The sequence below is a fragment of the Macaca nemestrina genome, chromosome 8, assembly GCF_043159975.1.
Source record: "Macaca nemestrina isolate mMacNem1 chromosome 8, mMacNem.hap1, whole genome shotgun sequence".
NCBI lineage: Eukaryota > Metazoa > Chordata > Mammalia > Primates > Cercopithecidae > Macaca > Macaca nemestrina.
The window spans coordinates 114,727,563-114,746,477 of record NC_092132.1 but is presented as its reverse complement, the minus strand read 5'-3'; the positions used below and the strand labels follow the sequence as shown (position 1 = coordinate 114,746,477).

Sequence of the window (18,915 nt, the reverse complement as noted above, 5' to 3'; positions counted from 1 at the left end):
GGAAAATTGATATCGATTTAGAAATCAATATATAAATATTGATCCCCCATGTCTCTGTAAAGACAAGTGAAAACATTTCTTTATCTCCTGTTAGACTGAGACACACATTCAAACAGATTAAAATATATCTGCAATTGAAAACGTTGAGAGTTTTTTATTCATATTCTCTCTAAATTTCAACAAAAGCAAAGATATAACAAACATACTGATATTGCATACCATGGCTTTATCCATAATGATTTGTATTTTCAGAGTTCTTTTCGATAGCATGGCACCTGAATTTATCTGTGAAATAGAGGACATGAATTAAATAACACATTTTCAAAATTTTTACATTGCAGTTGTCATGCACAATACATATACACACACACTCATAAGTGAGATATAGAATATCCATCCATTTAGCTACCCATCTATCTATACACAGATGGATGATAGATATACAGACATAGATACACGAATATAGATATAAGTAATAACACAAGAGGATGGGTACACACTTAGCAGGTGGGATTCCAACTACAAATTTTACAAGAAAATCAGAAGCATTTTACTTTATGTTATTGATAATTAGAATTGTCAAAAAGTCACTGAAATGAGGAAAAAATCCCATACTTCCTTCCCCTTTTAACATTACTATGTACTCTGTAGCACATCACTCCCTCACCAATCTTCAAAGTAAACTAACATCCGTAAACATTTCCCCAAACGTTGCCTTTATTTTCTTACTATTTTTGTACTTTTACTTCTTTATGTTAACTTTATTGGGGTTTACATTCAATAAAATATGTCCATTTTAAGTATAAACTTATATTATTAGTGAGTAACGTATACACCATCACAATTTATAAATTGGTATTTAGAACAATTGGAAGAATTACATCAAAATATTAAGAGCACTATCTTTAAACAATGAAGTTTCACACAATTTCTACAATTTCTAGTGTATTATCTTGCCTCCTTTTCACTTTTACATTTTCTATCAAAATAACACTTTTAAATAAAAAAAATGCATGTGCCAAAAAACTTATAAAGCAATTTGATCAAATTGGTAATAATTTTCTTAGTAAGATACAAAATCAATATAAAAATAGCTGTATGTCAATAAAAATCCCCGCAATTAAGGAAACAGGTTATGATGCTTTAGAATTATGTGTGTTTATAACGATTACATTTTCTAAATATCTGAATAAACAAATACATGTTTTAAACAAATATCCTACAACTGAACTTTTTAATATAATAAATATCTGTTTAAATTTTTTCTCCAAATGTGTCAAATTTCAGAATTTCACTGTGAATAATCTTATCAACAGTAAGACCAATGAAGAACTCATAAATGAGAATACTCACATCTGATTTGACAAGAATCCTGTAGGACTGATCTATATATTGAGCCACAGGGTAATTTTCTTGAAAGGAGAAATGACCAATAGCATCATTTTTTATTCGATAAACTACATGCTCATATGTAGGTGAAGATTCCAATGGTTCAATACCATAACTAATATTATCTAACTGCAATAATCCTCTGGATATTCAAATACAAAAAAGGAATAAAAATGTTATTGATATATTTGAATACACTTTATGCTAGTGAGAGTTTTTTTCTGAATACATTTTATGCTTGCCAGCCTGGGATAGAGAAAAAGAGAATAGAAAAAAAGATCAAAAGAATATGTAAAAAAGAAAAGTATTTAAGAAGATAAAGTTTATATTTCTCTGTGTTTATTCTGCCCTTCAGGAAGTTTCTGGAAATTAAAGGCTCACATAAAATCTCAATGTACATATCTGGAATATGCCATTACCTGAGTCCAGAACACGTGCGTAGTGTCACAGCTGATTTTGGAATGTCTGCAACATATCCTTGGTAAAAACAATGACCCTAAAAAGGAATACAGAAAGATATATTCATAAATGATTTGGAAACAAAGTCCTAGCTTTCATCTTTACTTCCTATATATTGTCAAGCATTCATATTTTACCATTATCATAATATTATTTATCAGGTATTGAATCTCCATATCAATCTACAATCTCTTTCTCTAAGTTCTTTTCTGCTATGTTATTAGCTCCTAAACATTTTCATAATTTCTATTCCCAATTGCTGACACTGGTAGGCCAAATTTACCCCTAGTAGCAGTTATCAGAGCCCAAGTGGACCAATCAATCCTACCCAAACACACATTTACAGCAATGTGCCTATTACACTCACACCATCAAGACTAACAAACTCAGGCCGGGCGCAGTGGCTCAAGCCTGTAATCCCAGCACTTTGGGAGGCCGAGACGGGCGGATCACGAGGTCGGGAGATCGAGACCATCCTGGCTAACACGGTGAAACCCCGTCTCTACTAAAAAAATACAAAAAACTAGCCGGGCGACGTGGCGGGCGCCTGTAGTCCCAGCTACTCGGGAGGTTGAGGCAGGAGAATGGCGTAAACCCGGGAGGCAGAGCTTGCAGTGAGCTGAGATCCGGCCACTGCACTCTAGCCTGGGCAGCAGAGTGAGACTCCGTCTCAAAAAAAAAAAAAAAAAAAAAAAAAAAGACTAACAAACTCAGGCAGGGAAATCCATACCCTGCTCCATGTCAAGCAACAGCAGCAGTCACCTGCACTTGCAGTGGTGCCAGCAGGATCTGAATCTATAAGCCCCTCACAAAGAGGTAGAAGGCAAACCAGGTCCCAACCTCTCTCCAGCAGTAGAGAGTAATCCAGACTCAATAGCTTCCGGCTGTGCACCCAGCAGGAGAAAACGATCCTCATGAGTTACTTCCCATTTCTCCCTACTATAAGTAGAAAAAGATCATTCAGATAGGAGCTATCTTCAACCAGGGTCACTGGCAGAGATAGAATCAAGCACACTGAAATCTAGTAGTGGAGAAAAGGCAGGATGAATGTTCTCCATCCTATGGATCTTTCCTTACCCACCTCAAACAGAAACACTACCTGGCCCACGGAAGTACGATTTATACCTCTAGCTTAACTGCTTAAGAGGCAGCAGAAGATCCAATGCAGCCAGAACAATGAAACACAATACAATAATATTGTAAAGAAAAACTGTTATTGGAACAGTGGACTCCAGTAAAACAAAGCTCAAACTGAATGACTGTCTTCTAAAATAGAATATTAAAAGAAGGTCAAGAGCCTTGACTAAATGTCAAGGATACAATCAAAATAATTCATTATAACAAAGACCAGGGATATCCCAACAAGAATGAGAAAAGAAAAACAACTGATGACATCGTTGAGATGAGTCATAGGATATTAAAAAATATTTGAAAGAAGTAATAAAAATTGCACTAATGAATAATGACAAATTCTCTTGAAATAAGTGAAATAACAGAAAATCTTAGGAAATAAATAGAAGCCAAAAAGGGAACAAATGAAAATACTAGAACTGAAATATATAATAAACAAACAAGTGAATCACTGCATAAGCTCTATAGTCTGGAGTACAGATGACAGTGGATAGGATCACCAGGGTTAAGGAGAATCCAATTGCATATACCTAACCTACAAAATAGAGGACAAGTGGCTGAAAAATGTATGATGTCTCAACAACTTGTAAAACAATAGCAGAAGATCTATAATTTATACTTTAAAAAGAAAAAAATGGGGTTTAAATAATATTTAAAATATGATTACTGAAATTTTGGTCAGCCAGATTGTGAAATAGGAATCCCAGGACACTTCTTCTCCCCACAAGCATACCAATTCAGCAACATTATATGGGAAAATTACGTTTGTGAGTAATCAGAAACTAATACAGAGACAGACACGCTAGGAGGATGCAAAACTAGACTCCCTAAAGCTGGTAGAGAGACTTGGGTCACTCTCTTCGCAGGAAACCCAAAGATATCCGCACCTAGATCTATTTTAATCAAACATTAAAAGATCAAAAACAAAGAAAATTTTGTAAACTACAAAAGAATAGCAACTTGTCGCATACAAAGGAAACTCCATAGGACTGTGAACAGACTGTTTTTTTTTTTTTTTTTTCAGGAGAAACCATGCTGGCCAGAGGAGAGTGGGATGAGACATTTTTTAAAAGCGCTGAAAGAAAAATTAAGCCAAAAAAAATGCTATACAAAGCATTACAGATTTCTTACAAAATCTATAAGAAACTCACTTGAGACTTAAGTACACATATAGGATGAAGGTAAAGAGATGGAAAAATGAATTCCATGCAAATGGTAAGCAAAAGGGGGCAGAGATTTGTATGCTTATATCAAAGAAAATAGATTTTAACACATAAACCATCATAAGAGAAAAAAATGACATTTTTTCAGGGTCAATATCTGAAGAAGATAGATTACTTATAAATATGTACACACTCAATATTAGAACATATAAATAAATAAATCTGAAGGAAGAAAGAGACACCAATACTATAATAATAAGAGACTTTAATACCTTATTTTAAATAATGAATAGAACATCCAAAGAGAAGATTAATAAGAAAACAGAAGATTTGAATATTACTATAAATCAAATAGTTCTAAAAAACATGTAAGGAATTTCATTGAACAGCAGAAATACACTTTCTTCTGAAGTACACTTGGATCTTTTCCAGACAGATCACATATTAGGCTAAAAAACAAATCTAAACATTTTAAAAAGATTGAAATCATAACAAGTGTCTTTTCTGAACCCAATAGAAAGAAGCTAAACATAAATAGTATAAGGCAAACTAAAATATTAACATATATGTTGAAAGTGGCACACTATTGAATAACTATTGACTGAAAGAATAACATCAAAACAGAAATTAGAAAATACCTTGAAATAAGTGAAAACATAAAAATAAAAGTAAACAAAAAATATTAAAACAAATGGATGCAGGAAAAGCAATACTATGAGAAAAGTTCATAGCAATATACGCCTACATTAAAAAAAGGCATATCTCAAATATGTTTATCTGAAGGATCTAGAAAAACACGATAAAACTAAGCCCCAAATTAGCAGAGAAAATTAAAAAAACAAAGATTAGAACAGAAATAAAATAAAAATAGAAAACCAATATAGAAACAAAGAAGTTCGTGTTTCGAAAAGAAACAAAATTGACAACTAAACTTAGCTATGCTAAGAAAATAGAAAGGATGCGAATAAATAAAATCAGAAATAAAACAGAGACTTTATAACTAATCCCGTGGAAACAGAAAAAGATCATGTAAGAGACTAGTATGAACAATTTTCTGTTAGCAAACTGGATAATCCAGAAGAAACTGATAAATATCTAGAAACATAGAAACTGCCAAGATTGAATCATAACGAAGTACAAAATTTAAAAGGACTCACAACTAGAATGATTAGATCAGTAATCAAAACCTACCGACAAACAAAAGAGCAGGATCAGAGAACTTTACTGTTGAACTCTACCAAACATTTAAAGAATAATTAATGCCACAACAACCATTCTTAAACTCTTGCAAAAAACTGAAAAAGGAAACACTTCCAAATTTACCCTACGAGGCCAGACATCAAAGCCACATAAATCATTACAGGAAAAGAAAACTACAAGCCAATATCCCTGATGCACATAGATGGAAAAAGTCTCAAAAACATCTGAATGCAACAGAATATTAAAAGTGTCCTACACTATGACCAGGTGGGATTTATCTCTGGAATGTAATAGTGGTTCAACATAAGACAATCAATTAATGTGATACACTATATTATATAATAAATAATACAATTTACAGGATGAAATTAATAGATGCAGAAAAAGCAAATCTCAGCTTCCTTTATAGGACCTTATACATACATTATTCTGACCCTAATACAAAAATCAAACAAAGTCAGTACAAAACAAAACTTGCAGATCAATATCTCTCATGAATACTGATGAGAGAAACCTCAAGATAATAAGTCATGTGTAAAAAGAATTATAATTAATCATGTCAGGACTTGGTTGTAATTTTTTAGGTATGCAAAACTATTTCAAGATTTAAAAATAAATCAATTTGATCCAGCATGCCCAAAGACCAAAAAAGAAAAGAAAAACTTGTAGTCCTATCAACTGATGTAGAAAAAGCATTTTCTGTAACTAAATAGCCATTAATGAACAAAAAGAACAAAATAAACTTTTAGCAGGCTAGAAATAGAGGAGAATTTTCTCAACTTCATACAGAGACTATAAGAAAACCTAAAGCTAAAATTATTTTTTCACAATGAAAGACTGAATATGTTTTCCATGAAATTGAGAATAATCGAAGAATGCCCTCGCTATGGTTATTCAGCATGGTTCTGGACATTTTAGCAAATTACAGTGAGGCAAGGCAAAGAAATGAAAAGCAGACTGACATATTGGTTGAAAATGAAGAAAGAAAATTGTCTATATTTGTTAAAGACGTGTCTATGTAGGAAATCTCAAGGCATCTATTAAAAAGCCCTTTTAGAACTAATTTGTGAATTTAGCAAGATTCTAGAATAGTAGATGAAACCCAGAAAATGAATTGCATCACTAGAACAGTATACACGTGGAAACTAAAATTAAAACACAAGATCATTTACAATTGCTGCAATAAAATGAAATACTTAGGTATAAACCTAAAAAATGTATAGGATCTGAAAGCTGAAATAACAAAAACACTAGTGAAAGACATACGTAAATGACCAAATAAATTGAGAGACTTACTGTGTTTTTGAATTGGAAAACTTAACATAGTAAAGATGTCAGTTCTCCCCAAATTGATCTATGGATTTAACACAATTTCTATCATAGTCCTAGCAATTTTTTTTTTTTTTTGCACATGGAGTAGCTTTATCTAAATCTTACATAAAAAAGCAAAATATCTAGAATAGAAGAGTTTAAAAAGTATAAGAAAGAATAATAAAGTGGGAAAAACCACTCTAGTTAACAACCCAGACACATATCCACACTAGATCCACGGATTTTTTTGACAAAGTAGTTAAAAGAGCAATACAAAGCAGAAATATAGCCTTTTAAAAATATAGTGTTGTAACTATTATACATCTAGTCAAGACTGAACTTTGATCCAAATTCCACACCTTATACAACATTACCTCAACATAGATAAAGAATTAAATGTAAAGTATAAACTTAAAAAAACCCCAGAAAGTCTTCAGAAACTACTGTTACGTAGAATCCGTAGGTATGACATGAAAACAGCCAATCATAACAAGAAATTGTTGATAAATTAGCCCTCATCAAAAATAAAACTCTTTGATCAGTGGAGACCATTTGAAAAGTAAGACAAATCACAGACAGGGACAAAATATTTGCAAAGCACATGTTTGACAAAGGACATATTCAAAATATAGAAAACTTAAAAATCAACAGTAATCAGCAACTTTAAACTCCAAACTCTCAGATTTTTGCTTGGTTCCATGTCTGGATGCTATGGTTCAGACTATCTACAGTAGGGGGCAAACTTAAACATGAAATTCACCTCCTGTGCTTACATTCTCTCAGGTACAAAATTCCTAATTGGCCTATTGTCACATGGCTCAAAACAGGTGTCTCATGTATTTTTTTTTTTTTTTCTGACTTCGAATTGTAATTTGGTAGGGAGGGAAAATCCTTTACCAGTTACCATATTGTAGATTTCGTCATCTCTCAGTTCCAATTCAGCAATAGAATGTGACCAGTCATTGCCTTTCATTTCCTCCCAGTCGCGTGAATAAATGTCTTACAGAGTAATAAATACCTTACAGGGTGTAATAAATATCTTACAGGGTAAAATGAGCTTTCTCACATAATTTCAAAACTTTCTTGACTCTTTAATGTCTTTCAGCCTGTAATCCCAGCACTTTAGGAGGCCAAGGTAGGCAGATTACTTGAACCCAGGAGCTTGAGACCAGCCTGGGCAACATAGTGAAATCCCGACTCTACTAAAAATACAAAAATTATCTGGGTGATGGTGTCGCGTACCTATAGTCCCAGCTACTCGGGAGGCTAAGGTAGGGGGATCACCTGAGCCTGGGAGGCACAGGATGCAGTGAGCCAAGATTGCACTGGGGTGACAGAGTGAGCCCTCGTCTCAAAAAACAAAAAAACAAAACCAAAAAGAAAAAAGTTTTTCTGATACAACTCGAATTCCGCGGTTTCACATTTGGACCTATTAAGGTTCGGTACACTACTTTATCGCATCCTCACTCTCATCAGTTCCCTGGGGTCTTTCTGTAAGGTAATGTCTACCATTTTCTCCACTGCCCAGGCCCTCTCATATATCGATTGAAACTTCTCAGTGTGTCTTCGCTTCTTCAGACACTTTTTTTTCCCCCCTAAAACTCCTACTAATACTTCCAGACATACTTTAAATGTCCTTTTTGGAGAAATGATTCCTAAGTTCCAGATTTTTAAAAACGTAGTTCTATTCAATATGCTTTCATAATAATTGCCACATTATATTTAATTTTGTAATCTGTTTTCTCAATAATTATATGGGCCATGAAGCATTCATTTCCTCCCCAACAATGGCACCTTAACCACATACAAAAATGCAAATTTACTTGGCAGAAACCAAAACTTACCTTTGAAAATGAAGAATCTACATACAATGTTCCTGATTCATTGTATAAATACACCAGGAAATGTGGGTGTAAAAATGACCTAATTCAATAAAAATGATGACACTTCATTGTAATTATATCATTGATTAAAAATAACTTCCAGAATAATAAAATTAAACAAAATTTACTTTCAATACAAACATCTAAAAATGAAATGGACTTATCTCTATATTAACTTGCTGCTTTTTGATACCATATTGTGAATATAAGAAAGAATAATAACCAGTATAATCAGAAAAATGTGTGGATGCTTTAATGAATTTAAAATAATCAGCTAGGGCCAGGTGTAGGGGCTCACACCTGTTATACCAGCACTTTGGAAGGCCAAACCTGGAGGATTGCTTGAGCTAACGAGTTCAAGACCAGCTGGGGCAACATATGGAGACCACTTATCTCTACTAAAAATAAAAATAAAAATGAATTGGTGGGTCATGGTGGTGTGTGCCTGTAATCTTAGCTACTTGGGAGGCCAAGGCGAGAGGATGGCTTGAGCTAAAGAAATCTAGGCTGCAGTGAGTTACGATTGCACCACTGCACTCCAGCGTGGGCAACTGAGTGAGACCCTGTCTCAAAAATAAAATAAAATGAAATAAAATAAAATAGGCCAGGTGCGGTGGCTCATGCCTGTAATCCCAGCACTTTAGGAGGCCGAGGCAGGCAGATCATGAGGTCTGGAAATCGAGAACATCCTGGTGAAATCCCGACTCTATTAAAAATACAAAAATTATCTGGGTGTGGTGGCGTGTGCCTGTAATCCCAGTTACTTGGGAGACTGAGGCAGGAGAATCGCTTAAACCCAGGAGGCAGAGGTTGCAGTGAGCCAAGATCATGCCACTGTGCTCCAGCCTGGTGACAGAATGAGACTCTGTCTCAAAATAAATAAATAAATAAATAAATAAAAATAAATAAATAAAATAACTGACAAACACAGATGTATGTACAGTAATAGGTAGGTCTGCCAGATTTCAAAAGAGATTTTCTTTCAGATTCAACTGTAATTTTATGGCTCATACACCTTAGTTAGTATTTGTTAACAAGTAACAATAGATTTTATATATTTACATTAGTTTTCATGATGTTACTTTAGATGATGTTAGTTTACATGATGTTTTCATGATGTTGGTAAAAACAACCCCAAAATTCTTAGTGTCATAAAACAGCAATGAGTGTCCTTCACAAGTTTACTAAAAATTCAGCTCCATCCTGCCTTCCTTCTGGAACCTAGGAAAAGGCAGAGTGCCTCCCTGAAACAGTCTCAAAATGACAACCTGAAATTGATGACTAAAATGAATCACAGAGAAGATATAAAATGTTAAATGAATCTAATATTCAGTCTCTTATTTAAGCTCAATTTAAGGTAGTGATTGTAAAAATTTGAGACACTAAAAATAATGAATAAAAAAGTGGTAACTTACTGTTTTTCAAGCAGGAAAGTATATGGTTTCCCCTCAATTTTGATGGAATAAGTGGCCTGTAGCAAAATATTCAGAGAGAAAATAATTGGTAGAGATTCTAACTTCTCAAAAGTTAAACGTCACAGTTCCTTGAAACATATATTCATTCATACAAATGTAGATTATATCCTGCACGTATCAAAATTGGAACGTATAACAGAATTAATTGTAATTTAAATAAACACAAGGAGTCTAAATTTCAAAACTCAGATCATTAATCATTAGCATAATTATTATGAGATTTGAATTTAAAATGGGGATAATGTTTAGAAATGCTGAGAAACAGTTGAAGAAACTTGAATTTTGTTATCTTTGTTCCATTTTGCAGCTCTCAGCACAAATAAATTGAAAATGAAATAATGCAGCACAGGTTCCCAGTTAAGAATAAAAGACTTACTGCTCAGCTGCCAGAGGTACTACCCACAGGCAGTCCTCATCTCCCTACCCCCTTTGGCTCTTGCCTTAGCTCAAGAGAGTCATCTTACACAAAGTCACGCTTTCTGGGACAGCCCACATCTCATTAGAAGCTCCTCCATTTAATGGAGGTTTCTGGTTCAGATAGATTTAGTATGGTGTTCCAAACAGATTAAATATGGTGATATCTTCATGATAAATTGTTATTTGTATCAATAATAAAAATTCCTTTCGTTTCCACAACCTTTTAAGGCAATTTTATTTTTTCAACTTTATTGAGCTACGACTGAAAAACAAGTTTTGTATTTATTTAAAGTGTGTAAAAGATGTATATGATGTTTTAATATACATATACATTGTGAAATGATTAAAACAATCGAATTACTATATCCATCACCTCACATAGTTACCATTTTATCATATGTGGTGAGAACATTTGAGGTCTATTCTTAGCAAATTTTAAGTAAACTAAACATTATTATTAACTATAGGGACCATGATATGCATTAGATCTTCTGAATTTATTAATCTTATAACTGAAAGTTATAACATTATATAAGATTATATAAGAAATTAATAAATTTTTAACATATTTGACCAATGTCTTCTCTTTTCACCCTTGCCTCCAACCTCTGGTGTTACCGTCTAATTTCTGTTACTATGTGTTTGACTTTATTTTTAAGATACTATGTATAAGTGAGATAATGCAGCATTTGTCTTTGTGTGTCTGGCTTATTTCACTTAGCATAATGTCCTCCAAGTACAACCAGGTCGTTACAAATGATGGATGGCAGGATTTCCTTCTTTTTAAAAACTGAATACTTTCCATTGTTTGTCTATTTATTGATCAATTGATCGATCATCTATCAATCTACATTTTCTTTACCCATATACCCAGAGATGAATGCCATACTATTTTGATTATGATAGATACATAATATAATTTACTTTTAGTATATTGTATATATTTAAAGTATACAACGTAAGTTTTTGATAGTCTTATCTTGATTTAGAAATAGATAAGTGATTCTGGCAGTCAAGCAAATTAAAATATATAGCATTCCAATATAGTTACTTTCTTTTATATTTTCCTTGTTGTTGTTTTGGTGGTAAGAGTACCTAAAATCTACTTTATTGACAAATTACTGGTATAAAACATCTTATTGTTAACTACAGTTCTTTTGTACATTAGATTTCTTAGATGTTTCATCCTATGTAACTACGACTCTGTACCTTTTTACCTACATTTTCACATTTGCCCCTGCACCCTCCTCCTCACACAGAGTCCCTGGTAACCATTGTTTTCTCCACAATTCTATGTATGAAAATTTTTGAAATTCCACATATAGGTAAGATCAGGCAGAATTTTTCATTCTGTGTCTAGCTTATGCCACATAGCATAATGTCCTTTCCCTTATTTCATGTCATCACAATGGTAGAATCTACTTCTTTTTAAAGACAGAATAATATTCTATTTCATATATAAATACATACATACCACAATTTCTCTATCCGTTCATCTGTATATGGACATTTTGGTTACTTTCATATCTTGACTGTTGGGAATAATGCTGCAATGAACATGAGAGTGCAAATATCTTTATGAGGTAATGATTTCATTGTAATATAATTGGAAATGAAGAAATGTGATGGTGCATCAGGGTTTTTGCTCAGAATTGTTTTAACTATTTTGAGTCTTTTGTGGTTCCATGAGAATTTTAGATTTGTTTTTTTTCTGTTTTGGTGAAAAATGCCATCAGAATGTTCATGGGCATTGCATCATTGCATTGAATCTGGAGGCTGCTTTGGGTAATATGCACATTTTAACAATATTAATTCTTCTAATCCATGAGTAAGGGATATCTTTCCATTTGTTTCTGTCTTCTTCAATTTTTCTTATCAATTTATAGCTTGTAGTTTTCAATGTACAGATCTCTCACCACCATAGGTAAATATATTGCTAAATATTTTATTCTTTTTGATGCTACTATAAGTAATTTTTTTAAAAAATTTATTCCTCAGCTAGTTTACTATCAGTGTGTGGAAACACATCTGATCGGTTTTATGTTGGTTTTTGCATACTGCAACTTGACTGAATTCATGTCTTTGTTCTAACCTTTTCTTCATATAGAATGTTTAGGATTTTCTATGTATAAGATCATGTCTTCTGATAATAGACAATTTGACTTGGAGGCATTTTATTTTCTCTTCTTGAATAATCTTTCTGGTGCAACTTCCACCTATGGTGAAGTCCAAAGATAATGTTAGTCTTATCTTGCAAAGAGGCAAGTTTCTCTCATCTAATTGTCAAGGAAGGGCTATCCAAGAAAAGAAGGTCAGAAGGACTTCCTGACCAAGAGGCTTTATGTCAGGGCCTGCATGGGCACTTCCTCTCTCTTGGCAAAGACTGTGGTCTCTCACAGGACACTTGAGGTGACTTAGGTCTTCCCTGCTTAAGACCAGTGGCCGCCATCTAAGTCCTATCTGTGTTTGGAGAAGGCAGTACTCCATTTGGCTGTAGTTGGCAGCTCAAGCTTGGCTTGGGATTTTCCAAGTGTCCCCATCCTTTGGTCTCTTCATTGGAAGCACCACATCTCCTGTCACTTGCACACTCTGCCACTGATGGCATACAACAATTTAGTTTTCCTGTGCTTGTTTCCTGAGAGCAAGGCAGCGGCAGGTCTCAGATTTCTTTGAATAAATGTGAGGTGTTATGTAAGAAATGCAGCCACATATACACCGATTTTATTTTATTTATTTACTTTTTTGAGACAAACTCTCACTCTTTTGCCCAGGCTGGAGTGCAAGGGTGCTACCTCGCCTCACTGCAACCTCCGCTTCTGGGGTTCAAGCGATTTTCCTGCCTCAGCCTCCCTAGTAGCTGACACTACAGGTGCTTGCCACCACGCCCAGCTAATTTTTTTTTTTTTTTAAGTAGAGATGGGGTTTCATCATGTTGGCCAGGCTGGTCTCAAACTCCTGACCTCAAGTTATTTGCCCGCTTTGGTCTCCCAAATTGCTGGGATTACAGGCATGGCCACTGTGCCCAACCTGATCTCTTTATCATTTCCAGACTGTTCTCCCCTCACCTTCCCTTTCTTCCTTCAGAATATGCTCACAAAGGCCCCCTAAGCAGTGGGTACTGGAGATAGCAGAGAGAACAAGGCTCAGCCCTGCTGGGTGCAGTGTGGGTGGCAGACAAGGATATTGAAGATTACAATAACCCAGTCTCCTGGTGGAAATGCACAGGGGACTACGGGAATGCACAAACAGGTGGCCTAGCCCAGCCGTGAGAGGGACTTGCAAGGGGGGCTTCCTGGGTCCCTGGATGAGGATGTGAATTCTGGCTTCCACTGGGCCTACACTGAGTGCCCCTGGCCAGCGGGGGTCAAAAGACCTACAGGAAGAAGCTGAGACACAAAATACAATTTTAAAGACTTAACTTGAATTGAAGTGAGGACTGCTGTTGGGGATGCACTTCCAAGTGGTCTTTGGGAGTGGTCCGCTTGGCCTTTGTTACAAGCAGGTAATTTTTTGTTTTTTTTTAAGATGGAGTTCAATGTTTAACAGTAGTGGTGAGACTGGGCACCAGTGTAGTTTTCATGATATTAGAGGAAAAGATTTCATCTTTTCCATATTGAGTATGATGTCAGATGTAGGCCTGTCATTTATGGCCTTTATTATTTTGTAGTAAATTCTTTCTATACCGAATTAGTTGAGAATTTTTATCATAAAAGAATGCTGGATTTTGTCCAAAGCCTTTACTTTATCTATTGAGATGATGATATGTTTGTTATCCTTTATTCTCTTAATGTGGCATACACATGTACTCATTTGCATATGTTTAACAATCCTTGAATCCCAGGAATAAATCCCAGTTGATCATGATATACAGTCCTTTTATTGTGCTGTTGAATTTGGTAATATTTTATTGAGGATACTTTCATCTTTGTCCAGGGATATTGGCTCATGTTTTTATCTTGGAGTATCTCAGTCCAACTTTGGTATTAGAGTAATATTGTAATACTGGCTTCATGAAATAAGTTTGGAAGTGCTCCTTCCTCTCCCACTTTTTGGAAAACTCTGAGAATAATTGTTATTTACTCTTTTTTTTAAAAAAAAATGTTTGGTAGAAATCACCAGTTAAGTCATCTGGTCTTGGACTTTTCTTTATAGGAGATTTTTGATTGTTGATTCAGTCTTACTTGTTATAGATCTCCTCAGATTTTCTATTTTTCATTATTCAGTCTTCATAGATTGTTTCTAGGATGCTGTCCATTTCTTCCAGGTTATGCAGTTGGTCGGCATAAAATTGTTCATAGCATGATGCTTTTACTTGGTGATGTCAATTGTAATGTCTCCTCCTTTATTTCTGGTATTGCATATTTGAGTCCTCTGCTTTTCCTAATATTGTTAAAGGTTTATTAATTTTATTTATATTTTTAAAAATATAACTCTTAGTTTTGTTCCTCTATCTATGGTTATTCTACTCTCTTCTTTTTCACCCTTTGTTTTCTTCTTTGACCAATTGGTTGTTTAAGAAGGTGCTGTTTAATTTCCACTTATTTAGGAGTTTTCTATTTTTCCCTGTTTCTATTTGATGGAACGTTCTATAGAGGTCTTTTAGGTCCATTTGGTCTAAAGTGCAGTTTAAGTCTAAATGTTTCTCATTAATTTTCTGCTGTATAAATCTATCCATGGTTGAAATTGGGGTATTGAAGTCCTTTGTCAATATTATTTCTCATTTCAGTTCTGTTTAAATTTGCTTTATACATTTAGGGGGCTCTGTGTTGGGTGCATATACACTTTAAATTGTTGTATCTTCTTGATTAACTGGCCCCTTTATGATTACAGTATGACTTTTTTGCCTTTTGCTACAGTTTTTGACTTAAAGTCTATTTTTGTCTCATAAAAGCACAGAGACTCCTTTCCTCTTTGGATTTTGATTTCCATGCAATATCTTTTCCTTTCCCTTCACTTTCAGCCCCTGCATGTTCTTAAAGCTGAAATGTGTCTCTCTCAGGCAGCATATCTTTGGATACTTTTAACCCATTCAGCCGCTCTATGTCTTTTGATTGGAGAGTTTATAGTCCGTTTAAATTTAGAGTAATTATTGACATGAAGACTTACTATTGCCATTTTGATAATTGTTTTCTGGCTGCTTTATATGTTGTTTTGTGCATTTTTCTTCTCTTCCTGTGTTCCTCTGTGATTTGATGTTATCCTGCAGTGGTATCTATTGATTATTTTCTCTTTAATTTTTGTGTATTTACTACAGATTTTTGTTTCATGGTTTACCACGAGGCTTACATAAACATATAGTTATATCAGGTTATTTTAAGATATTAGAAATTTAACTTCAATCACATACAAAAACTATGCATTATTACTTCTACACATATGCATAATTTTATGTTATCTATGTCAAATTTTCCATCTTTTTATGTTTTGTATCCATTAACTATGGTAGTGATAGTTATTTTAACACTTTTGACTTTTAACCTTTACGTTAGAGTTATAAGTGATTCATACACCACTATTACAGTATTATAGCATTCTGAAATTGACTTATATTTACCTTTGCCTGTGGGTATTACACTTTCATATGTGCTCCTGTTATAATTTAGCCTCCTTTCATTTTAGCTTAAATAACTCCTTTTAGCATTTATTAGGCAAGCCTGGTGGTAATAAACTTCCTCAGCCTTTGTTTGTACAGGATATTTTTTATCCTTCATTTCTGAATGACAGGGTTGTCAGGTAAAATATTGGCTATTTATATATTTTTAGTTATATTCCTATGCAATTTTCAAGTGTATATCAAATTTATGTATGTAATTTATTTACTCTTGCCCATTATGCATTGTGTAATATCCATTATCACTTATTTCTTCTTCACCCTGTGAAATATATAGAAGTACGTCTACAAATTGCTAAATGCATTTTTGAGTTTCTTGTTAAGTTTTATCCTAATTGATTGTTACCATATAATTAGTTTTATGCTACCAGTATTTGATTTTTAATTTTCTTTCTTTACTATCATCAATTTTGTTGACCGTCCTATATATTCTTCAGAAGAATGTACATTACTTACAGTGGCATAGAGCTAAATTACAGCTGGATTGGAAAAGCTCTATCTTTAGATCTGGGGATCCCTACACATCTGGATATTTCAGATTCTTGTCCAAAACAAAGGCAGTGATATTTATAATGGGCTTTCATGGCTCAAAACGTCCCTGGCCAAAGGAGCCTCCTCAGTGTTTGCCTAATTATTTTGACAAGCCCTGCTTGACTATTTAAAGAGTCACTGAAAGATTTCAGCTGAGATCTCTGAAAGCCAACATTTCTCCTGTAGTTCTTTTGTTGGTAGACTCAGTATGCTTCAGGAACACAGAGATTGTGTTTCTAAACAGGGAGCTCACAGTGAATGTTTCTTGGATTCTTGTGTGATAAACTGTAGAGTCTAGTGAGTCCTAAAACATATCAGAACTGGAGAAAACAATACATTCACTTCACTGGGTTCATGTTCTATATATGTCCATTGGATAAAAATATTTTTGTTGTTCAAATTTTCTTTACCTTTATGAATTTTTTTATGATTTGTCAACCAACATTTGAGGAAAACATTTTAAGATCTCACTATGGAAATGGCTTTCACAGTTTCTTCCTCTAGAGCTATGAATTTTCACTCTATAGGTGCTGAATGCATTTTTTTAAATTTATACAACTTCAGAATTGTTAAATGTTCCTAGTGAGCTGAATATTTCATCACTAAAACATAATGTTTATCTCTCACAGTGGTGTGTACATGTGTGTGTTTGTGTGAGTTAGTGGAGATTAGAAAATTGAACAAAGCCTGGTGACAGTTCAAAAATATATGTATCATTATTGTTTGTTAATAACAGTCAAATGTAAAGTAACTTTTCTGGAAGATATTCTTCAATGTTTACAAAAAAATTTAATGGCTTGCCCATTGATCTACATAAACAACTATCAAAGAAATTTTATGAAACTATGAGTTGAAAATTTGATAAGATATATGTTACATCCATATGACATATCATGAAGTCATAAAAATGACAGAGCCATATTATCATAAAAGTAAATCCAATATTTATAAATAAATGAAAAGTCAATTACAGTCATATAGAATCATTAAAAATATATGTGTGCATGTGCATGTGTTTCTAAATATTCATTTAGTACAAATTTATTATTTTTAGAGACTGGTGTGGACATTCATTTTATTCAGCATTCTCTGTATTACCTCAATTTAATTTTACAACATACCTACTTTCCTACTCTAATCAGATGAAAGATGACATCACTTTCATTTTTACAAAGGATTTATATACACATGTATAGGCATGAAGATAGTCTTTATATATTATCATGTTAAAAACATATTGCTTGGTAAATATTAGTATGACCTCAACTATATAATAACACAGATTTAAATGTACATATTTTCTAAAAGAACCCAGTAGACTGAATATGGTTCCTTTGTGTCATAGGAATCTGGGGATTCTTTTTCTGAATCTCTATTTTAAAAGTTATCTTTTTTTTTTTTTTTTTTTTTGAGGCGGAGTCTCGCTCTGTCGCCCAGGCTGGAGTGCAGTGGCGGGATCTCGGCTCACTGCAAGCTCCGCTTCCCGGGTTCCCGCCATTCTCCTGCCTCAGCCTCCCTTGTAGCTGGGACTACAGGCGCCGCCACCACGCCTGGCTAGTTTTTTGTATTTTTAGTACAGACGGGGTTTCACTGTGTTAGCCAGGATGGTCTCGATCTCCCGACCTCGTGATCCGCCCGTCTCGGCCTCCCAAAGTGCTGGGATTACAGGCTTGAGCCACCGCGCCCGGCCTAAAACAATTATCTAACATTCATATATTACTTGAGAAATGAAAAAATATCAAACTCTTGCTGTCATTCAGACCAAAAGACTCCTTAGCACGGTAAATTAGAACACAAAATTTCACAAAGGGATATGTATGAATTCATTGGGGCCATGTAGTCCAGAAAAAACAAAACACCATAATTTTAAAAGGTGATCTCTTAATTACATGCGTTTCTGAAACATCGCCATCATTGGTGTTTGTCTGGATCTTCCGTGGTACTGTAATTTGCAGAACTGGTGTTTCAGAATCTGCATGAGGAAAAGCATATGTGAACATTCCCAGTGTATTCATGTCACAGCGTCCTTTCTCATCACTCTTTATACTTCCATCGCATACACGCACACGCACGCACACGCGCGCACACACACACACACACGCGCGCACACACACACGCGCGCACACACACACACACGCACACGCACACGCGCACACACACACGCACGCACGCGCACACACACACGCACGCACACACACACACACTGTCCAGTTCCAGGAAACGGCTCCTCCAGGTATGGGAGGTTTATCCTAGCTCTGCCCAAGGACACTTCAGGGCTTGGTGACCTCAGCCCTGCGTGGTAGAAGTGTGGGCTACAGGTCCCATCCGGCATCCCCGCTTCCCGC

The 18,915-nt window shown here is 34.6% G+C and overlaps 1 protein-coding gene across 4 annotated transcripts in view; it reads right to left on the bottom strand.

Moving 5' to 3' along the window:
* The window catches only part of LOC105476551 (A disintegrin and metallopeptidase domain 3-like), an 80,953-nt gene that overhangs the window by 61,753 nt on the left and 285 nt on the right, over nucleotides 1-18,915 (bottom strand). For 3 of the 4 annotated variants that reach the window (XM_071068352.1, XM_011732566.3, XM_071068353.1), the window contains exons 2-7: nucleotides 18,460-18,542; nucleotides 9,952-10,007; nucleotides 8,498-8,576; nucleotides 1,809-1,885; nucleotides 1,354-1,531; nucleotides 220-285 (exon numbers count right to left, since the gene is read on the bottom strand). In XM_071068352.1, the coding sequence (XP_070924453.1) occupies nucleotides 220-285; nucleotides 1,354-1,531; nucleotides 1,809-1,885; nucleotides 8,498-8,576; nucleotides 9,952-10,007; nucleotides 18,460-18,542 (539 nt within the window). The remainder of the gene's footprint in view (nucleotides 1-219; nucleotides 286-1,353; nucleotides 1,532-1,808; nucleotides 1,886-8,497; nucleotides 8,577-9,951; nucleotides 10,008-18,459; nucleotides 18,543-18,915) is intronic. The other variant, XM_071068354.1, reaches the window with a different exon arrangement.